This window comes from Balaenoptera ricei, chromosome 2, assembly GCF_028023285.1.
Source record: "Balaenoptera ricei isolate mBalRic1 chromosome 2, mBalRic1.hap2, whole genome shotgun sequence".
In the NCBI taxonomy this organism is placed as follows: domain Eukaryota; kingdom Metazoa; phylum Chordata; class Mammalia; order Artiodactyla; family Balaenopteridae; genus Balaenoptera; species Balaenoptera ricei.
Window position 1 is genome coordinate 64,444,020 of NC_082640.1, and position 23,991 is coordinate 64,468,010.

Sequence of the window (23,991 nt, forward strand, 5' to 3'; positions counted from 1 at the left end):
GTCACGTGGCTCGGCTCGCTGGGAGAGAGGAGACCGGCGGGCCATGGTAGGCTCCACGCTCTGGTTTTCGCTGCTGCTGGCGGCAGCGTTCGCCTGGCGGGCGACGGCCCTGTGGCCATGGCCCCAGTACATTCAAACCTCCGAGCGGCGCTACACCATCTTCCCTCACAGCTTCCAATTCCAGTACCACGTCAGTTCGGCCGCGCAGGTGGGCTGCTCCGTCCTCGACGAGGCCTTCCAACGCTACCGTGACCTGCTCTTCGGTTCCGTGTCCTTCCACTTTCCCCAACCCATGGGTGAGTCGGACCTGCCCCGTCTCGTTCCCGGGCTCCGAGAGGGCCTGCCTTGGGACAGCTCCCCCAAACCTCCTGAAAGGCCCTTCCTTTGGCTGTTGACCAACCCAGTAGTCTATCCCAGTCCTCTAGCCTCTACTTCCACCTGCCCTTTTTCTCCAGCTGTCCTCTCAGCCTCCCCAAGGATTAGTCCCCCACCTTCATTCACTTCTTCACCGAGCTGACTTCTGCGGCCAGGGCTTATCCGGAATCCTGCCCTCGGGCTATGTATTTCACCAAAAATGTCTGCTTTAGGACTACAGTTCATTCAGGATAGCAAATTACTGAAAATACGGTGCCAGTAGATATCTGACTGTGTTCAGGTGTCCAGGGTCCTAGTGAGGCTGTGACCAGGGTTGGGGAGAGGAGACCAGAGCTGACACTCAAAATTGGTAAGACAAGAGAGATATGCAAAATTACATAAAAGTATCTGACACATAACATATTAGGTAAATGCTTAAACTGTGAGAAAAATCATAGAACACTTGCATAAGGAAATGTGTTTTGAGCAGGCACTTAAAGTGAGGTGGTGGATGGACAGAAATTGGCCAGGACGGGAAGGACGTTATTCGAGGAAGGAAGGCAGGCTTAGGCAGAAGCACAAAGGGTTATGATTGAGCTCAAAGTGCTTGGCTGGTGTGTGCAATGAGGGTGGGGGGGCTGGGGAGGGGTGAGGTTGGGGAGAGTGTGGGATTGAATGATGAGTCGGGAGTGCTTTGGATATGGGTTTCATCTGAAATTGCAGGGGCTGGCAGTTTTCTTTAAGGCAGCTGCTGAAAATTGTGTTTGAGGGTGATTATTTCACAGCAAATAGAAGAGTAGAGTCATGAATAGAGTCAGCAATGCAAAGAAATAAAATTCTACCTTATGGGCTTAAAATTTAGAATTTTCTCGAAACTTTTCTGGAATCTAGTTCTCTGGTTATGAGGTATAGGTGTTTATGGAGGGAAGCTATATTTATGGTTGAGCCATACGGTAGTGTCATTTTTTCTAGCGTTTCAAGTATGCTTAAATTACTTTCAAAAGTTCTCATATGAGGGACTTCCCTGGTGGTGCAGTGGTTAAGAGTCCACCTGCCAATGCAGGGAATATGGGTTCGAGCCCTGGTCCGGGAAGATCCCACATGCCGTGGAGCAACTAAGCCCATGCGCCACAACTATTGAGCCTGTGCTCCAGAGCCCGTGAGCCACAACTACTGAGCCCGCATGCCACAACTGCTGAAGCCCGCGTGCCTAGAGCCTGTGCTCCGCAACAAGAGAATCCACCTCAACGAGAAACCCATGCATCACAACAAAGATTAGCCCGCGCTCACCACCACTAGAGAAAGGCCGCACGCAGCAATGAAGACCCAATGCAGCCAAAAAATATATATATATAATTAATTAATTAATTTTTTAAAAGATGTTTAAAAAGTGTTGTCATTTGATATGTAGCATTAAAAGTATTCAGTCAAAAAAATGGCACTTAGAGTGTGACAGATGATTTAGGGAAAGAAATAGCATCAAAGGTAGTTCTTCACTGGTAAGAGGCATTAGGCCAAGGAGGATAAAAGGTATGCTCTTTGTGTCCATGGTCGATCACATACTTCTCTGAATCCTTCATGACAAGTAATAGAATGCTTCACATAAGACTGGCACTCAGAATATGTTTATTTTGGTATAGAAAAGTTAGAGACTGACTTAAATCTGTCACCTAATTGGTGGTTTGGTATGTGCCTATTCCAGGGCTGGGCACTCGGTGGTTACAGGAAAAATATATGACCCAGTCCCAAGCTTTGCAGTCCAACTGGGGAATATGAAGCAAAAGGATACAGTGTGCTTAAAATGCTTAACAGACACAGGGAACTACATTCAATATCCTGTAATAAACCCTAATGGAAAAGAATATGAAAAAGAATATATGTATCGATATATATGTATAACTGAATCACTTTGCTATACACCAGAAACTAACATTATAAGTCAACTATACTTTAATAAAATAAAAGGCTTAAAAGGTACTTAGAATGTTTACTAGTATTATATAAATTAGGATAATTACTGTACTTCTAAAAATTAAGCCTTTACCTGCATTGCTATAGGACTAGAGTTGAATCAAGAAAAGAGAAATAGGGAGGTTATGTGACTATGGTGTGCTGTAAATTCCCTAATGAAACAGATTTAGAGACAGATAAGAAACTAAATAAAATGTTTATTTCAATTTATTACCTCCCTGTAAATGAATTTGCTCTATTAGTTGAGGGGTCTTATCCACTGACATAATGAAAGGTGTTTTGGATGAACATTACCAAAGATAGACAAGTAACTTCCTTCTCTGATGTTCCTCCTATGGAGTCTTCTCTTTGGAATACAGGTTCCTGGATAGGCTTTCAAATGACTTGAGCCATAATCCTGTTTCTGCAAAAAGAAGGAAGAATCTATGGAGGAAAACAACATCAACAAAGCCCAAACTGTAGTATATTTCCCTATGGGGTTGATTTTAGTAAAGAAAACAACATAGCAAGTTAAAACTTAGCTAAAGCTTCTCCAGATAACTTCCTTCCTTGTAGGCTTTGGGCCAGTGTCTTTCTTTTTTTTTTTTTTAATATTTGAATTTTATTTTATTTATTTTTTTATACAGCAGGTTCTTATTAGTTATCTATTTTATACATATTAGTGTATATATGTCAATCCCAATCTCCCAATTCATCCCACCACCACCACCCCCAACTTTCCCCCTTTGGTGTCCATATGTTTGTTCTCTACATCTGTGTCTCTTTTTCTGCCCTGCAAACCGGTTCATCTGTACCATTTTTCTAGGTTCCACATATATGTGTTAATATACGATATTTGTTTTTCTCTTTCTGACTTACTTCACTCTCTATGACAGTCTCTAAATCCATCCACATCTCTACAAATGACCCAGTTTCATTTCTTTTTATGGCTGAGTAATATTCCATTGTATATATGTGCCACATCTTCTTTATCCATTCATCTGTCGATGGGCATTTAGGTTGCTTCCATGTCCTGGCTCTTGTAAATAGTACTGCAATGAACATTGTGGTACATGTCTCTTTTTGAATTATGGTTTTCTCAGGGTATATGCCCAGTAGTGTGATATCTGGGTCATATGGTGGTTCTATTTTTAGTTTTTTAAGGAACCTCCATCTGTTCTCCATAGTGGCTGTATCAATTTACATTCCCACCAATAGTGCAAGAGGGTTCCCTTTTCTCCACACCCTCTCCAGCATTTGTTATTTGTAGATTTTCTGATGATGTCCATTCTGACTGGTGTGATGTGATGCCTTATTGTAGTTTTGATTTGCATTTCTCTAATAATTAGTGATGTTGAGCAGCTTTTCATGTGCTTCTTGGCCATCTGTATGTCTTCTTTGGAGAAATGTCTTTTTAGGTCTTCTGCCCATTTTTGGATTGGGTTGTTTGTTTTTTTAATATTGAGCTGCATGAGCTGTTTATATATTTTGGAGATTAATCCTTTGTCCATTGATTCGTTTGCAAATATTTTCTCCCATTCTGAGGGTTGTCTTTTCGTCTTGTTTGTAGTGCTTTGCAAAAGCTTTTAAGTTTCATTAGGTCCCATTTGTTTATTTTTGTTTTTATTTCCATTACTCTAAGAGGTGGATCAAAAAAGATCTTGCTGTGATTTATGTCAAAGAGTGTTCTTCCTGTGTTTTCCTCTAAGACTTTTATAGTGTCCAGTCTTTCATTTAGGTCTCTAATCCATTTTGAGTTTATTTTTGTGCATGGGGTTAGGGAGTGTTCTAATTTCATTCTTTTACATGTAGCTGTCCAGTTTTCCCAGCACCACTTATTGAAGAGACTGTCTTTTCTCCATTGTATATCCTTGCCTCCTTTGTCGTAGATTAGTTGACCATAGGTGTGTCGGTTTATCTCTGGGCTTTCTATCCTGTTCCATTGATCTATATTTCTGTTTTTGTGCAAGTACCATATTGTCTTGATGACTGTAGCTTTGTAGTATAGTCTGAAGTCAGGGAGTCTGATTCCTCCAGCTCCGTTTTTTTCCCTCAAGACTGCTTTGGCTATTTGGGGTCTTCTGTGTCTCCATACAGATTTTAAGATTTTTTTATTCTAGTTCTGTAAAAAATGCCATTGGTAATTTGATAGGGATTGCGTTGAACCTGTAGATTGCTTTGCGTAGAATAGTCATTTTCACAATGTTGATTCTTCCAATCCAAGAACATGGTATATCTCTCCATCTGTTTCTGTCATCTTTGATTTCTTTCATCAGTGTCTTATAGTTTTCTGAGTACAGGTCTTTTACCTCCTTAGGTAGGTTTATTCCTAGGTATTTTATTCTTTTTGTTGCAGTAGTGAATGGGATTATTTCCTTAATTTCTCTTTCTGATCTTTTATTGTTAGTGTATAGGACTGCAAGAGATTTCTGTGCATTTATTTGGTATCCTGCAACTTTACCAAATTCATTGATTAGCTCTAGTAGTTTTCTGGTGGCATCTTTAGGATTCTCTATGTATAGTATCATGTCATCTGCAAACAGTGACAGTTTTACTTCTTCTTTTCCAATTTATATTCCTTTTATTTCTTTTTCTTCTCTGATTGCCATGGCTAGGGCTTCCAAAACTATGTTGAATAATAGTGGCGAGCGTGGACATCCTTGTCTTGTTCCTGATCTTTGAGGAAATGCTTTCAGTTTTTCACCATTGAGAATGATGTTTGCTGTGGGTTTGTCGTATATGGCCTTTATTATGTTGAGGTAGGTTGCCTCTATGCCCACTTTCTGAAAAGTTTTTATCATAAATGGGTGTTGAATTTTGTCAAAAGCTTTTTCTGCATCTATTGAGATGATCATATGGTTTTTATTCTTCAATTTGTTAATATGGTGTATCACATTGATTGATTTGCGTATATTGAAGAATCCTTGCATCCCTGGGATAAATACCATTTGATCATGGTGTATGATCCTTTTAGTGTGTTGTTGAATTCTGTTTGCTAGTACTTTGTTGAGGATTTCTACATCTATATTCATCAGTGTTATTGGTCTGTAATTTTCTTTTTTTGTAGTATCTTTGTCTGGTTTTGGTATCAGGGTGATGGTGGCCTCATAGAATGAGTTTGGGAGTGTTCCTTCCTCTGCAATTTTTTGGAAGAGTTTGAGAAAGATGGGTGTTAGCACTTCTCTAAATGTTTGATAGAATTCACCTGTGAAGCCATCTTGTCCTGGACTTTTCTTTGTTGGAAGATTTTAAATCCCAGTTTCAATTTCATTACTTGTGATTGGTCTGTTCATATTTTCTATTTCTTCCTGGTTCAGTTTTAGAAGGTTATACCTTTCTAAGAATTTGTCCATTTCTAACAGGTTGTCCATTTTATTGGCATAGAGTTGCTTGTAGTAGTCCCTTAGGATGCTTTGTATTTCTGCGGTGTCCATTGTAATTTCTCCTTTTTCATTTTTCATTTTATTGATTTGAGTCCTCTCCCTCTTGATGAGTCTGGCTAATGGTTTATCAATTTTGTTTATCTTCTCAAAGAACCAGCTTGTAGCTTTATTGATCTTTGCTATTGTTTTCTTTGTTTCTATTTCATTTATTTCTGCTCCGATCTTTATGATTTCTTTCCTTCTGCTACGTTTGGGTTTTCTTTGTTTTTCTTTCTCTAGTTCCTTTAGGTGTAAGGTTAGATTGTTTATTTGAGATTTTTCTTGTTTCTTGAGGTAGGCTTGTATAGCTATAAACTTGCCTCTTAGAACTGCTTTTGCTGCATCCCATAGGTTTTGGATCGTTGTGTTTTCACTGTCATTTGTCTCGAGGTATTTTTTGATTTCCTCTTTGATTTCTTCAGTGATGTCTTGGTTATTTAGTAACGTATTCTTTAGCCTCCATGTGTTTGTGTTTTTTACGTTTTTTCCCCTGTAATTGATTTCTTATCTGATAGCGTTGTGGTCAGAAAAGATGCTTGATATGATTTCAATTTTCTTAAATTTACTAAGGATTGATTTGTGAACCAAGATGTGATCTATCCTGGAGAATGTTCCATGTGCACTTGAGAAGAAAGTGTAATCTGCTGTTTTTGGATGGAATGTCCTATAAATATCAATTAAATCTATCTGGTCTATTGTCTCATTTAAAGCTTGTGTTTCCTTAATAATTTTGTTTGGATGATCTGTCCATTGGTGTAAGTGAGGTGTTAAAGTCCCCCACTATTATTGTGTTACTGTCGATTACCTCTTTTATAGCTGTTAGCAGTTGCCTTATGTATTGAGGTGCTCCTGTGTTGGGTGCATATATATTTATGATTGTTATATCTTCTTCTTGGATTGATCCCTTGGTCATTATGTAGTGTCCTTCCTTGTCTCTTGTAACATTCTTTATTTTAAAGTCTATTTTATCTGATATGAGTATTGCTACTCCAGCTTTCTTTTGATTTCCATTTGCATGGAATATCTTTTTCCATCCCCTCACTTTCAGTCTGTATGTATCCCTAGGTCTGAAGTGGGTCTCTTGTAGACAGCATGTATATGGGTCTTGTTTTTGTATCCATTCAGCAAGCTTGTGTCTTTTGGTTGGAGCATTTAATCCATTCACGTTTAAGGTAATTATCGATATGTATGTTCCTATTACCATTTTCTTAAGTGTTTTGGGTTTGTTTTTGTAGGTCCTTTTCTTTTCTTGTGTTTCCCACTTAGAGAAGTCCCTTTAGCATTTGTTGTAGAGCTGGTTTGGTGGTGCTGAATTCTCTTAGCTTTTGCTTGTCTGTAAGGCTTTTGATTTCTCCATCGAATGTGAATGGGATCCTTGCCGGGTAGAGTAATCTTGGTTGTAGGTTCTTCCCTTTCATCACTTTAAATATATCATGCCACTCCCTTCTGGCTTGTAGAGTTTCTGCTGAGAAATCACCTGTTAACCTTATGGTAGTTCCTTTGTATGTTATTTGTCGTTTTTCCCTTGTTGCTTTCAATAATTTTTCTTTGCCTTTAATTTTTGTCAATTTGATTACTATGTGTCTTGGCGTGTTTCTCCTTGGGTTTATCCTGTCTGGGACTCTGCACTTCCTGGACTTGGGTGGCTATTTCCTTTCCCATGTTAGGGAAGTTTTTGACTATAATCTGTTCAAATATTTTCTCCGGTCCTTTCTCTCTCTCTTCTCCTTCTGGGACCTCTATAATGCGAATGTTGTTGCGTTTAATGTTGTCCCAGAGGTCTCTTAGGCTGTCTTCATTTCTTTTCATTCTTTTTTCTTTATTCTGTTCCACGGCAGTGAATTCCACCATTCTGTTTTCCAGGTCACTTATCCGTTCTTGTGTCTCACTTATTCTGCTACTGATTCCTTCTAGTGTATTTTTCATTTCAGTTATTGTATTGCTCATCTCTGTTTGTTTGTTCTTTAATTCTTCTAGGTCTCTGTTAAACATTTCTTGCATCTTCTCGATCTTTGCCTCCATTCTTTTTCTGAGGTCCTGGATCATCTTCACTATCATTATTCTGAATTCTTTTTCTGGAAGGTTGCCTATCTGCACTTCATTTAGTTGTTTTTTGGGGTTTTATCTTGTTCCTTCATCTGGTACAAAGTCCTCTGCCTTTTCATTTTGTCTATCTTTCTGTGAATGTGATTTTCCTTCCACAGGCTTCAGAATTGTAGTTCTTCCTGCTTTTGCTGTCTGCCCTCTGGTGGATGAGGCTATCTAAGAGGCTTGTGCAAGCTTCCTGATGGGAGAGACTGGTGGTGGGTAGGGCTCAGTAAAACTTTAATCTGCTTGTCTGCTGATGGGTGGGGCTGGGTTCCCTCCCTGTTGGTTGTTTGGCCTGAGGCAACCCAACACTGGAGCCTGCCCAGCTCTTTGGTGGGGCTAATGGCGGACTCTGGGAGGGCTCACACCAAGGAGTACTTCCCAGAACTTCTGCTGCCAGTGTCCTTGTCCCCATGGTGAGCCACAGCCACCCCCTGCCTCTGCAGGAGACCCTCCAACACTAGCAGGTAGGTCTGGTTCAGTCTCCTATGGGGTCACTGCTCCTTCCCCTGGGTCCCGATGTGCACACTACTTTGTGTGTGCCCTCCAAGAGTGGAGTCTCTATTTCCTCCAGACCTGTTGAAGTCCTGCAGTCAAGTCCTGCTAGCCTTCAAAGTCTGATTCTCTAGGAATTCCTCCTCCCGTTGCCAGACCCACAGATTGGGCAGGCTGACGTGGGGCTCAGAACCTTCACTCCAGTGGGTGGACTTCTGTGGTATAAGTGTTCGCCAGTGTGTGAGTCATATACCCAGCAGTTACGGGATTTGATTTTATTGTGATTGTGCCCCTCCTACCATCTCATTGTGGCTTCTCCTTTGTCTTTGGATGTGGGGTATCTTTTTTGGTGAGTTCCAGTGTCATCCTGTTGATGATTGTTCAGCAGTTAGTTGTGATTCTGGTGCTCTCGCAAGAGGGAGTGAGTGCACGTCCTTCTACTCTGCCATGTTGAACCAATCTCTCCTCCAGTGTCTTTTTTTTTTTTTAGTTTTATTTATTTTTTGGTTGTGTTGGGTCTTTGTTGCTGCACATGGGCTTTCTCTAGTTGCTGCGAGCAGGGGCTACTCTTTGTTGTGGTGCATGGGCTTCTCATTGCAGTGGCTTCTTTTGTTGCGGAGCATGGGCTCTAGGCACGTGGACTTCAGTAGTTGTGGCACGTGGGCTCAGTAGTTGTGGCTCGCGGGCTCTAGAGCTCAGGCTCAGTAGTTGTGGCGCATGGGCCTAGTTGCTCCGCAGCATGTGGGATCTTCCCAGACCAGGGCTCGAACCCGTGTCCCCTAAATTGGCAGGTGGATTCTTAACCACTGTGCCACCAGGGAAGTCCCATGGGCCAGTGTCTTTCTTTTTTTTTTTTTTTAATTTTTTTTTATTTTTGGCTGCATTGGGTCTTCATTGTGGCATGCGGGCTTTCTCTAGTTGCAGCGAGCAGGGGCTACTTTTCATTGTGGTGTGTGGGCTTCTCATTGCAGTGGCTTCTCTTGTTGCAGAGCACGAGCTGTAGGCACGTGGGGTTCAGTAGTTGTGGCACATGGGCTCAGTAGTTGTGGCTCACAGGCTCTAGAGTGCAGGCACTGTAGTTGTGGTGCGTGGGCTTAGTTGCTCCGCGACATGTGGGATCTTCCCGGACCAAGGCTTGAAGCCGTGTCCTCTGCATTGGCAGGCGGATTCTTAACCAGTGCGCCACCAGGGAAGTCCCATGGGCCAGTGTCTTTCTTAATCCAGCACAACTTCTGGTTTTGATCTGATCCTGGAATTCAGTGAAGTTCATATTTACATTTTCTAAAGAACAAGTCTAGTGTTGAGGTTCAACTCTATTCTGAATTTTCCTCCAAGGGTTAGCTGTAGTTATTAATTGTAAATGATTTGTGGAAGTGTTTAGTATTTGCTACCTATTTTGTAGTTGACAGGTGTTTCTGCCAACTGGAGTGTGTGTGTTGCATGTTGTTAAACCTGTTAAATGGAATTATTTTAGATATTTGAATAAGCCTAGTTCTCTGTTTTGATTATTAAGCCACATCGTGTTTGCAAATCAAAGATCTGCTTATTTGGGATTGCACCCAACTAATGTTGCTCCATATACTTTTTGGGGTGCTTGATGGAGTTGATAAAGCCCAGGTAAAGTGACTAAATCTGATTATGTCATATGACTGCATTCTTCTTTGCTTTTCCTGAAACTAGTTGATTGAATCCATAGTCCTTAATGGTTATTATAAAGTTCCAATCCTGTTCTGATGTTCACACGCACATCCCTATGAGTTACTTAGGATGCCATTGTCCCTGAACAAAATAATTCCCACCACCCTTCCCCAGCGCTTTTATTCTAGAATGGAAAGAAGATTACTGTATGAGTATCTGTATCCTTCTGCAGCCATTATCAATATTTGATTTGCTCATCCTCAGATATTAAGTGACCAAGTTAATAAGTAGCATAATTCATTATAATCTGAATCTCCTAAAATGCCTCCTTTGGCCATTCCTTCTATAGTTACGCCCGGAACATAGTAGATAATTATTTGTTGGATATACTAAAATTAACTTGAAAGGGCTTCTTTGTATAAAAGTTTGTAAAAATGCGGCATGGTTTTTGTTTATTTCTAAGATCATCAAAAAGGAGATGATTTGCAGGTTTCATTTAGAATTGATTGTCTTTCCTTTCAAGTTTCAGATTTGGAATATTAGCATGTGATTCCACAGAAAGGAGGATCACATTATGCTGTGGTCCTAACTCAAGCTGCCCTTAACCCATCACAAAATTGGAGATGCATTGGAAATGCATCTAGAGAGTGTAGGAAGAAAACTGATAAGGGGCAGCCTGGCTGGGGAGAAGAGTAATGCTGATTAGTTTTCTCCACTCTAATTGGACTAGTGGCTGTGTACACTTTAACCTTTCCCATGACAAGGACAAGGCATAGTCCTGCAGAAGACTTACATATATTGTCTTAAAAGCAAAGAGGAAGAATACAATGCAGGAAGAGAGTTTTGTAGTAGAATTATTTTTCTTGTGAAGGGGTATGCGGAGGACGGAGGGATACATAAGGAGGAAAAATACAGTGATTGGGGAAGAATAGGTTTGCAGCAGGAGCATCGTTTTTAGTGAGGGGCAAAATAATTGTGTTCCATTTTGAATTCCTGGGCCTAGATTATCTTGGCCTGCGGTCCTCAACCAGCCTCTCTTCTCACTGCTGAACCCAAGAAGCTCAGCTTGGTCAAGATGTGTGTGGGTAGTCTGGGCCTGGTTTATGAAAAATTCCAGTCTTATTTCCTTGAGCTATCGTTGCTTACCCCTCACCCTGCTTGAAGACCTATCTCAGTAGAGGACTCAGGATCTGAAACATGATTTATTCAGGAGTCAGCCAGAGAATGTTTATTAATCACTTCTTTAACTATGTGCCCTTGGCAAATTGCCTAACTTGCAAGCACCTACTGCTGCTTTTTAAAAATTTTTTTTTTTTAATGCTATTCTGGTCTGCTTACATTCTTTTTATTTATGTATGTATGTATGTATGGCTGTGTTGGGTCTTCGTTTCTGTGCGAGGGCTTTCTCTAGTTGTGGCAAGCGGGGGCCACTCTTCATCGCGGTGCGGGGGCCACTCTTCATCGCGGTGCGGGGGCCACTCTGCATCGCGGTGCGCGGGCCTCTCACTATTGCGGCCTCTCTTGTTGCGGAGCACAGGCTCCAGACGGGCAGGCTCAGTAATTGTGGCTCACGGGCCGAGTTGCTCTGCGGCATGTGGGATCTTCCCAGACCAGGGCTCGAACCCGCGTCCCCTGCATTGGCAGGCAGATTCTCAACCACTGCGCCACCAGGGAAGCCCTGCTTTTTTTTTTTAATGTGCCTACATTACAAGCATTTCTGAGGATAACAAGGAGATAATGATGAGTGTTTTTACAAACTTTGGAGGAGGATACACAGCAGAAGGAAGAACTTGGTGATTTAAAAAATGAAACAAAATACAAATAACACGTCTAAGCCACAGAGCTGCCCTTCCTCCCATCTCCTTCCACTCCACTTCCTCACCTCCACACAGAAGAGTGAAGCAGGGCATTGGAGGTTTTTTTCCAGTTGATATCTTCTTTTTTGATTTGTTTTTGTTTTTAACAGCAGGTGTAGGATTTTGTTTTTTCTTTTTCCTTATAGCTACTCAGTCTTTCTGGGGCATGTTGTCGATTTCTTAGCCTGTTGAAGGCATAAACCTCAGTCCTTTTCCTAATGATTTGTCAACTGAAATAAAAATGCACAACGTGAGAGCTGTGAGTTTCAGTTTTATTTGGGGACTTACTGAGGACTGCAGCCCAGGAGGCAGCCTCTCTAATAGGTCTGAGGAACTGCTCCAAAGAGGTAGCCGGGTAGGTCAGCAAGCATATATGTGATTTTGGAGAAAGGGGTACATGCAATCAAGCACACATTTCAGTAGAAGGTTGCTGTTGGTCACGAGGAACAGATATCTTAATGATTTTAGTGCTTTTCTAAGTATGGAAAGATGCAAGAAATTAGATTAATAAAATTTTCTCCTGAAAATATCTAACTATCTGAAGGCCTGTTCTGCCAGTTTTCCCAGAGCCCAGAGTGCCTCATTCCTGATCTCTGCTCTGAACTCCTGTCAGGGTGTGTTGAAGGTCAGCAACTGCATTGGCTAATCACCCAATTCTTGTAGAGCTGGATGATGAGTGACATTCTTCAGGTAACAGTTATACAGAAGGAAAAAAGAGTTTTGCTGCCCAACCAATACTTCTTTCAGAAATGACAGAGGTTGCTCTTATGTTTCTGCATTTTCCAAAATTTCTTCTGCTGGCCCTAGAAACAAGTGACAAGATTAGAGTCAATGTGCATCACCAAGAGGTTTAACCAACTGGATGAGAAGCTTTCTCCCACCTTTGTGGGGCCACTGGACATAAGGTCAGCTGTATAATTGTTACCTAAAGAATGTCACTCGCCATCCCGCTCTGCAAGGATTGGGTGATTAGCCACTGCAGTCACTGACCTTCTCAACACACCATGATAGGAGTTCAGAGCATAGATCTGGAATGAGGCATTCTGTGCTCTGGGAAAAAGAGGAGGTTGGGTCTGTAGAGGTAAGGGGTGTATATGTGAAGGATTTTCTATGATCTGCCTCCAGGCTTATGGTTCTGTAATCTGTTTTAATAGAGAAATGGGTTTGCTTTTCTTCTCTATCCCTGGTTGTAGTGAATAAGACCTATTACTGGGTCAGGAACTTCTCTTTTATTTCCCCTGCATCCGTTTTAAGCTGCTGTTATTGCTTAAGCTCTCTGGCCGTGCACTCAACCCTGATCTCTAGCCAGCAGTGGGGTGCTATCGCTGTGTCCACATCTTGAGGTTGGCTGCGGCTTGGGTCTGGTGTGGAGCTCTCTCCTCTGGAAGTGTATGCTCAGATGCAGGAAGTTTGGGTGCTTGTCAGCTCGGGTGTCAGTAAGTAGCCTCCCTTTCCTTTGTAAAGCTTTGGGTTGGGAGTAAGGGAGACGGCTCACCAGGTACACTGTGTCCTGGATGAAAAGCTTAACTGCTGTCCTATTCAACCTTGTCCTGGTAGTAAGTAGTAACTAGGAACCCATATTTGTGGCTTTGGTCTTTTGACTAGGGCCACAATCCTAGTTTGAGGAAGATTCAGAGTTCCAAGCCCATGTCCCTTTTATGTGTTGGAGTGTCAGCCTGTTTGCCATACAGGGTGGCACCACACAGTAGTGGAGCCCTCAGGCTTCTGTAAGAAGCTCATGAAAAGCCCTCAGGGAAGCTGCTTTTATGGTGTGGTTATCCCACAAGGCACCCTGCCCCTGGGCTCCTCCAGCCAAGTGGCAAAAGTGACTTTTTAAGAAAAGGGAAGTAGGACTTCCCTGGTGGCGCGGTGGTTAAGAATCCACCTGCCAATGCAGTGGACACGGGTTCGAGCCCTGGTCCGGGAAGATCCCACATGCCACGGAGCAACTAAGTCCACGTGCCACAACTACTGAGCCTGTGCTCTAGTCCACAAGTCACATCTACTGAAACCCGCGTGCCTAGAGCCCGTGCTCCGCAACAAGAGAAGCCACCGCAATGAGAAGCCCGCGCACTGCAACAAAGAGTAGCCCCCACTTGCCACAACTAGAGAAAGCCCGCACGCAGCAATGAAGACCCAACACAGCTAAAAAATAAATAAATAAATAAATTTATTTTTAAAAAAGAAAAAGAAAAGGGAAGTAGAAAACGGAAGGAAACTAGCATTTATTGAGTATCTGGCACTTGCTGTATGTTATGCCATCTAATCTTCATAACAGCTCTGTGAGATTGGTGTTATACTCATCTTTCAGAACTGAGACTCAAAGAGGTTAAGTAACACGTCCAGGGTTACACAGCTAGTAGTGGTGGAGCAGAAATTCCAGTCTGGTCTCTTTGTCTACCAAGTTTTTGCTCTTTTCGCTGTGCAATTTTAGGGCAGTCTACTCATAAATACCTTTACCAAACGTTATACCAATTAGTGATTTGGAAAACTACTGGCCTCTGGTAGGATTAAGCCCTGATCAGTAACTTCTGACATCTAATTGCTTTAATCATTAGCACTCAAACTGTAAATATTTTGATCCCTGGCCCATTGTTTTCAGATTCCAGTAGTATTTCTCGCTGGCTTCCTCCCTTCCATTTATCCTTAGTACAAGCAGTTTTTATTAAGCAACAATAATTTGTCAGTAGCACTGGTCCAAGGAATATTAATGAGCTGTCCCTGTCCTTAAAGAATTTACAGTCTCATACCAGAAAGCTACAGTAATCAAAACAGTATGGTACTGGTACAAAAACAAACACATATTTCAGTGGAACAGGATAGAGAGCCCAGAAATAAACAGGCGCACTTATGGTCAATTAATCTATGACAGAGGAGGCAAGAATATACAGTGGAGAAAAGACAGTCTTTTCAATAAGTGGTGCTGGGAAAACTGGACAGCTCCATGTAAAAGAATGAAATTACAACATTCTCTAACACCATACACAAAAATAAACTCAGAAAGGAATTAAAGACCTAAATGTAACACTGGATACTATTGAATGGGAGAAAATATTTGCAAATGATAATGACTGATAAGGGATTAATATCCAACATATGTAAACAGCTCATACAACCCAACATCAAAAAACAACCCAATTAAAAAATGGGCAGAAGAAATGAATAGACATTTTTCCAAAGAGGAAATGCAGATAGCCAACAGACACGTGAAAAGATGCTCAGTATTGCTAGTCATCAGGGAAGTGCAAATCAAAACCATAATAAAGTATTACCTCACACCTGTCAGGATGGCTATCATCAAAAAGAACACAAATAACAAATGTTGGCGAGGATGTGGAGAAAAGGGAACCCTTCTACACTGTTGGTAGGAATGTAAATTGGTGCAGCCACTGTGGAAAACAGTGTGGAGGTTTCTCAAAAAACTAAAAATAGAGCTACCATATGACCCAGCAGTTCCACTCCTGGGTATACATCTGAAAAAAACAAAAACACTAATTAGAAAAGATACATGCAACCCAGTGTTCATAGCGGCATCATTTGCAATTGCCAAGATATGAAGGCAACCTAAGTGTCCATCAACAGATGAATGGCTAAAGAAGATGGGGTGTGTGTGTGTGTGTGTGTGTACACACACGCACACACACTCACACAGTGGAATACTACTCAGCCATACAAAAGAATGAAATTTTGTGATTTGTAGCAACATAGATGGACTTGGAGGGCATTATGCTAAGTGAAGTAAGTCAGACAGAGAAAGACAAGTACTGTATGATATCACTTATATGCAGAATCTAAAAAATACACCGAACTAGTGAATACAACAAAAAAGAAGCAGACTCACAGATATAGAGAACAAACTAGTGATTAGCAGTGGGGAAGGGTGAGGGGCAGTATAGGGGTTGGAGAGTGGGAGGTACAAACTGTTGGGTGTAAGATAGGCTCAAGGGTATATTGTACAACACAGGGAATGTAGCCAAGTTACATTATTATTTTGTAATAACCTTAAATGGAAAGTAACCTTTAAAAGTTGTATAGGGCTTCCCTGGTGGCGCAGTGGTTGAGAGTCTGCCTGCTAATGCAGGAGACGCGGGTTCGAGCCCTGGTCTGGGAAGATCCCACATGCCGCGGAGCAACTGGGCCCGTGAGCCACAACTACTGAGCCTGTGCGTCTGGAGCCTGTGCTCCACAACAAGGGAGGCCACGATGGTGAGAGGCCCGCGCACCACGATGAAGAGTGGCCCCCACTTGCCACAACTAGAGAAAGCCCTAGCACAGAAACGAAGACCCAACATAGCAATCAATCAATCAATAAATCTTTAAAAAAAAAAAAAAGTTGTATAAAATTTTTTAAATTAATTTTTTTAAAGACTTAAAAGAATTTACAATTTCTGGAAGTGGAAATACAGACATATGTTAAAGTGTGATTTTTGCTGATAACTTAGGTACACGTGCTTTGGGAACACCTGACGTGTGTGCGTGCAGGGGGTACATTTTGAGAAGACTTCCAGTAAGAGCTGTACAGTGAGATCTGAAAGGAGTTAATGGAGGTGGAGTTAGTAATCCACACAGAAAGAAATGCATGTAGGAAAGGCCTTTAGGAAAGAAGCTTCCATGAGATATTCAAGAAACTCAAGGTCAGTGTGGTCAGTGTGAAGCACGCAGCTGTATGGTGGATCAGCAAGTTCTGAAGCTAGTGGCGGTGGTAGATGCAAGGTCATGAAATGGCCTGGTGAGCCCTGATAAAGAACATGAACTTTATCCTAAGGTCAAGGAAGGCCAATAAAAGCCATTAAACAGCATAAGTGATGTGACAAAACTCTGGCTGCATTGGGGATTGGTGGGGAATGGGACTAGAGGCAGGAAACCCAGTTAAAAGGCTCTTACAGTGGTCTAGATAAGAGGTAAGAGTGGCTGAAGGGGGTTGACGGCTGTACGGACAAAGAAAACTGGAAAGATTGAAGAAAAACTTAGCAAGTGGATGTCCATTGACAGATAAATGGATAAAGAAGATGTGGTATATATACACAATGGAATATTACTCAGGCACAAAAAAGAATGAAATAATGCCATTTGCAGCAACATGGATAGACCTAGAGATTATCATCCTAAGTGAAGTAAATCAGACAGAGAAAGACAAATATCATATATGATATCACTTATATGTGGAATCTTAAGAAATGATACAAATGAACTTATTTATAAAACAGAAACAGACTCACAGACATAGAAAACAAACTTATGGTTACCAAAGGGGAAAGATGGGGGGAAGGATAAATTAGGAGGTTGGGATTAACATATACACACTACTATATATAAAATTGATAATCAACATGGACCTGCTATATAGCACAGGGAACTCTATTTGATACTCTGTAATAACCTATAAAGGAAAAGAATCTGAAAAAGAATAGATACATGTATATGTATAACTGAATCACTTTGTTGTACACCTGAAACTAACACAACATTGTAAATCAACTATACTCCAATATAAAATTTAAAAATTTTTAAAAAGAAAAAAAATTTAGGAAGTGGAATGCTTGAAGGTGGGGGTTATGATGGAGAGGGGGGTGTGAGCATGGCTCTAGATTTGTGATTTAGTAATTTGAATGTGTTCAGCTGCCATTCACAAGGATAGGGAAAACAGTAGGAGAGCAAGGGAAGGAGGGAAGGAGTGAAAAGAGAGAGAGACAGATTGATTAAGAGCTTTAGAGGCGGATAGGAATGATTAAAAGTCAGTTTGATTTTGGACCTGTTGAGTGTGAGGTGTCTGTTTTCTAGCAGACAGTTAGCTATATGGTACTGAAGCTTGAGAGAATGAGTTGGGACATTTCCGAGTCCTAAAGTCACCTAGGATGATAGCTAGCCTCTGGATGGAGAGAAAGACTAGAGACCGGAATCCAAAGTCTTGGGTAAATAAAGAAGTGACAGGAAGTTGCAGAGTGTCGTGACAAGGAGAGGCTCAAGATTTTACAGCTGAACGTCATGAGCCACAGAAGAGAGGTTGTTGCTCTTGTTGTTGCTGCACTCGATGGTGGAGGGTGGATGGCCTGGAAGCAGCCCCATAGCTCAGCCCCAGAATGTGAGGAGGAGCTGCCTCTCAGGGCAAGTGGTAGGGGCAGCAGTATCCTGGGGAGAGCCAGGCTTCAGTGAAGGAGGAAGTAGGAAAGGCTGTGGGTGTTGGTAATTGAATAACCATGGAGTAAGGCTCCAGAGGGTTGGCAGGGATGGGTGATGTGTAGTACAGGTGGCTTGGTGGGGAAGAGGAAACAACCCTTAGAGAGATGGGAGTGTGGGCCCAGAAATGAGCAGAGGTGTTTACGTATTGGGCAGAGTGACAAAGGATGATAGCAGTATGACACAGTAGACTTCCATGACTATAAGACCACGCCAAGGAAACAAGTTCCAGAGGCAAGCAAAAGTTCACATATGTATGTGTATGTATGTGTATATATATACGTGAAAATTTACTATATGACGAAGCATTTCCAATCAAAAGTGAAAAGATGTATCAGTCAATAAATATGTAGGGATGACTGGTTATCCATTTGGAAAAATTTTAAATCTTTACCTCATGTCAAGCACAAAAGTAAATTCCAGGTGTATTAAAGATCTAAGGATATGCCGTAAAACTATTAGAAGGAATCAAAGGAATGATTCACGTAGTCCCAGGGTAGAGGAGGTCTTTCTAAGCAAGCCAATAAAGGAAACCATAAAGGAGAAGACTAACAGATTTGACTACATACAAATTAAAGCAAAAGAACCCATAGGTTAAAGGACAAAATGAGGCAAATATTTGCAACCTTAAAAGACAAGGTTAAAATCTAGAAAGAGCTCCGCAAATCAATAAAAGAAAATTACCTTTAAAAAAAGTGCAAAGACAAATGAACTTATCTACAAAACAGAAACAGACTCACAGACATAGAGAACAGACTTGTGGTTGCCGAGTGGGGTGGTTGGAGAGAGGGATAGACTGGGAGTTTGGGATTGGTAGATGCAAACTATTACATATGTTTGGATATTACATATGGAATGGATAAACAAGGTCCTACTGTATAGCACAGGGAACTATATCCAATCTCTTGGGATAAACCATAATGGGAAAGAATGTAAAAAAAAGAAAGTATATATATGTGTATAACTGAGTCATTTTGATGTACAGCAGAAATTAGCACATCGTAAATCAACTGTACTTCAATTAAAAAAATGTTTTTGTTGGAAAAAAAAGTGCAAAGAATATGACCAGTAAATACAAAGCAATGCTCAAATTCAATCATTATTAAAGAAATACAAATTAAAACAATGCTCTATTTCTTTATCAATCAGGCTGGCACAGATGAAAAAGAAGTGACGTAGTCTAGTTTTGGAAGGACGAAAAGATGGGCCCATATATTTTGGCTCAGATAAACCAGTACAGTAATTTGGAAGAGTAATTGGCAGCATCAAAACTAAAAACTTTAATATTTTTGGCCTAGCATTTCCACCTCTAATAATTTTCCTACCAAAATCTCTCACAACTGCTTTAACAAAGAATATATATATGAATATTTACCAGAGCATTGTTTATAATATTGAAAATTTAGAAGCATTCCCAAATGTCCACAAAGAGGAGAGAAGTTAGGAGTTTCACCTTTTTTTAAAAAATAAATTTATTTATTTATTTTTATTTTTGGCTGCATTGGGTCTTCATTGCTGCACACGGGCTTTCTCTAGTTGCGGCGAGGGGGGGCTACTCTTCCTTGCGGTGCGCGGGCTTTCATTGTGGTGGCTTCTCTTGTTGCGGAGCACAGGCTCTAGGCACGTGGGCTTCAGCAGTAACAGCGCGTGGTCTCAGTAGTTGTGGCACGCAGGCTCTAGGGCATGTGGGCTTCAGTAGTTGTGGCTCCCGGGCTCTAGAGCGCAGGCTCAGTAGTTGTGGCACATGGGCTTTGTTGCTTCGTGGCATGTGGGATCTTCCCAGACCAAGGATCGAACCCGGGTCCCCTGCATTGGCAAGCAGATTTTTAACCACTGCACCACCAGGGAAGTACCAACTTTTTAAAATTAAAGTATATCTGGGAGTACCCTGGTGGCCTAGTGGTTAGGATTCTGGGCTTTCACTGCTGTGGCCCCTGGTCGGGGAACTGAGATCCCACAAGCCGCACGGTGCGGGCAAAGGAAAAAAAAAAGTGAAAGTATATCTACAAAATGGAATTCTATTCAACACTTACAAATAATGATGTAGATCTGTATATACTGACATTAAAAGATCTGCAGATCATTTTGGTAAGTGGACAAAAGTTACAAACTAATATTTATTAGGATCTCATTTTTGTTTTAAAAATAAATAAATCTGCATAGTTACAAACACTCGAAAGTGGGTGAAGTGTTAACCAAAGTTATCTCTCATTTTTGTTTTAAAAATAAATAAATCTGCATAGTTACAAACACTCGAAAGTGGGTGAAGTGTTAACCAAAGTTATCTCTTAGGACCTAGAATTATAGGGGGATGTTCTCCTTCGAGTGGGGGAGGGGGTGGAGGAGGACAGATTAAGGTTATTTTTTTTTAATTAATTAATTAACTTATTTATTTATTTATTTTTTGGCTGCCTTGGGTCTTCATTGCTACACGTGGGCTTTCTCTAGTTGCGGCGAGCTGGGGCTACTCTTCGTTGCGGTGCACGGGCTCCTCATTGTCGCAGCTTCTCTTGTTGCGGAGCATGGGCTCTAGGCATGCGGGCTTCAGTAGTTGTGGCATGTGGGCTCTAGAGCGCAGGCTCAGTAGTTGTGGCGCACGGGCTTAGTTGCTCCGCAGCTTGTGGGATCTTCCCAGACCAGGGCTCGAACCCGTGTTCCCTGCATTGGCAGGCAGATTCTTAACCGCTGTGCCACCAGGGAAGTCCCCCCGATTAAGTTTTAAAAGTAGAGGAGGAAAGAAAATTTTTAACTACAACTTTTACAAAAGAAGACAGAAGGAAGAATATTCAGGATTCAGCTGTGGGCTAGATGGATTGTATCAATGTTTCTGAGTAGGTATTAGTAGTCTCTGGAGGGTGAAGAATCTTAGGAGTTGTAGAAGGAGGCACCATGGTCCAGACTGAATCCAGCGGCACTATGGAGGGGCTCCAGGCTCAGGGCAGTTGGATTCTCAGACTCCCACTCTACCGGGAGAAGAAGTCTGGCAGGGGTGGTCTTGCCTCTTCCCCTAGACACACCAATGCTCTTGTGTATCAGCTGCTTCCCAGGCTTGGCATACCTTTTCCCCTCTTGGTAGCTGGCAAACACCAACTCGAGGTTCAAGGTCCTGCTCGTAGGTCCCCTTCCAAGGTTAAGCCTCCCTCTCTGCCTCTGGAAAGAGGCAGCTATAATATCTACTGTAGCCTTTATCACACTGTTTTGTAATTGTTGTTTATATTCGTCTCTCCCACTAGACTGTGAGCTCCTCAAGGGCAGGGACCACGGCTTGTTTTTCCTTTTAACTGCCCCAGCACCTAGCACAGGTCCTGATGCACAGTAAGTGCTCCATGTATCGTGGTTGGAATGAGTGGGAAATGAATGATTGCAAGGGCTCTCATTAGGCCAAGTACAGGGAGAGGAAGCCTGGAGGCCATGCATATGAAGCTGGGAGTGGCGGGGAGGGGGGGGCCGGGGGTGGGGGCAAAGTGGGCGTGGAGAACCAGCGTTGGCCCCAGTGAGGAGAGCGCCAGGACTGCGGGGCAGGATAGACCTGAAAGAGTGGGATGTGCCAAAGGCTGGGTTGACTTCCCTAGTTTCCACTCCAGAAGCCAAACCACATGCCACTTTATAACCAAAGCGAGTGGTGTTTTCTTCATGCTGCTGAGATTCTGTGAATTAAACACATTGATATGGTGGAAATGTTTTGATTCACAGAGGAGCAGGGTGGGTCGAGGGACAGGCTATTATGCACTGAGGTAAAGACGTGGCTTCTGGATACCCTGTTGCAGGAATGAGTTCTCCCTTCCAGAGAAGTAGAAAGACCTGAATCTTCGAATTTGTGGACCTAGGAGTCTTCAGAGCAGTGTCTGAAAAGGCTCTTTCTGGATGTCTGGATGTCTTTTTACTCTTCCCCACCCCAGTCCCAGAACTTCAGAAATACGAGGTTTGGGTGTTTAAAAGTAATCTCTACATTAACTGTTTGCCATTTATACCTGATTATTGTGTAGCACAGTCATTATGCATATGTAGCGTTAAATATGCATTTTAAAAATTCTAGCGTCATTCATTTTTTTTTTCCAGCAAACATTTATTGAATGACTACCGTGTGTCAGGCACTGGGAATACAAAGACACTGAGATTGGTCCCTGCTGTTGAGGAACTCACAGCCTTGGTGAGGAGACAGACAAATAAGCAGCCTATATTAAGATACCTGTTATGAAAAATGTATGTATACGTTGCTTCATGATCACATAGGAAGGTCTCTTAGGAAAGGGTGGGGGACTGATAGAAAGTTTTGGAAAAGGAAAACCAGGGCTGTTTCTTAATCAGGTGAGATGTGGAGGCAATGAAAAGTTCGTTGCAACTGGAGGAAGCAATAAATGCAGAGAAAAAGAGGGAGAAAATGTGGCATTTTCAGGGTTCTGTAAAGAGTTCATCGTGCTCCTGTGAGAGTTCCCCCACAGGAGCAGAGAAAGATGAGGCTCGAGTTCGTATAGTCATCCAGCGGATTCTGCACTTTCTGTGGGGAACCATTGTAGACTTTTTTTTTAAAATAAATTTATTTATTTATTTATTTTTGGCTGTGTTGGGTTTTCGTTTCTGTGCACGGGCTTTCTCTAGGTGTGGCGAGTGGGGGCTACTCTTCATTGCGGTGCGCGAGCTTCTCATTGTCGTGGCTTCTCTTGTTGCGGAGCACAGGCTCTAGACACGCAGGCTCAGTAGTTGTGCCTCATGGGCTTAGTTGCTCCGTGGCATGTAGGATCTTCCCAGACCAGGGCTCAAACCTGTGTCCCCTGCATTGGCAGGCAGATTCTTAACCACTGCGCCACCAGGGAAGCCCCATTATAGGATTTTGAGCAGAGATTTTCATAATTTGATTTCCATATTACAAGATCACAAAGGATAAGAGATTGAAATGGGATCTATATGGAGGCAGGGAGAGCAACTGGGAGATTTTTTTAAAGTCCAGGTGAAAACTTGCAAGAGGCTAAATTAAGGCATTGACCCAATGGGGGTGGGAAGATGGTGGTGATGTCAAGAGCCGGGAAGGATTTTGTAGTTATAAACACTTAGTTGGGTCTTTCTTTTTAACTGCTGTAATCTCAGTGCTTAGCACAGGGTTTGGCACATAGGCAGTCAACAAGTATGAGTGAATAAACTTGCGCTCTACTCAGAAGGATGGGAGAAGGAGGAGGTTTCTGGTCTAGGTAAATCAGTAGATGGTGCTGTTATCAGTAGATGGTGCTGTTATCAAACTGAGAAGGTCAGCCAGGAAGCGGAATGAAGAGTTAGTTCAATTCCGTATTTAAGATTTGAAGTGCTTTTGAGACATTTGAGTGGAGGTACTGTATGACTCTAGAGCTCCAGAAGAGTTGGCATGGAAAGGTAGATCTGAGAATCATGAGTCTACCGTGGGAGTGGGTGACATTGTCCGGAGAGAGTATAAAGTGAGGAGAAAAAGAGAAGTCCGGAACCCTGGGGATACCAGCACGTAGGGGTGGGTGAAGGAAAAGGAGAATGAGGAAGCATGTTCAAGGAGTTAGAAGGAAAACCAAGACAGAGCAGTGTCCCTTAAGCTGAGGGAGTTTAGTTTCAAGAAGGTCAGGGCTGTCTGCTGTCTCATGCTGCCAAGAGGTCCTGGAAGTGTTAGTAGCATGCTGCCTCTGTACAGCAGGGATTTTTGTCTGTTTTGGTCACTGTTGTATCCCCAGCACAGAATAGCCTGGCTCATAGTAAGCGCTCAATAAATAACTGTTGAATGAATGAATGAATTTGTTGAAAAGGATCCCTTGAATTTAGTTGCAGAACCACAGGCCCTTGGTGAAGGCATTTTCAAAGGAGTGATGGTGAAGGAAGCCAGATTATAGTGGACTGAGGAGTAGAAAGGAGGTCAGGAAGTGGCTACAAAGAGAGGACTAAGGATGGCCAACTCCACGAGCACCTCTTGTGTGCTGGGCACTGAGCTAAGCACTTCACACGCATTAACTCATTTAATCTTCTCAACAGCCCAGTGGGGTAGGTACTGTCATGAT

At 42.1% G+C, this 23,991-nt stretch overlaps 1 protein-coding gene across 1 annotated transcript in view; it reads left to right on the plus strand.

Annotated features, from left to right (window-relative positions):
• The first annotated feature begins 4 nt into the window (after positions 1-4).
• HEXA (hexosaminidase subunit alpha) overlaps positions 5-23,991 on the plus strand; it is a 39,943-nt gene continuing 15,956 nt past the window's right edge. The window contains exon 1 of the mRNA XM_059912809.1: positions 5-296. Coding sequence (XP_059768792.1) covers positions 44-296 — 253 coding nt within the window. The 5' untranslated portion in view covers positions 5-43. The remainder of the gene's footprint in view (positions 297-23,991) is intronic.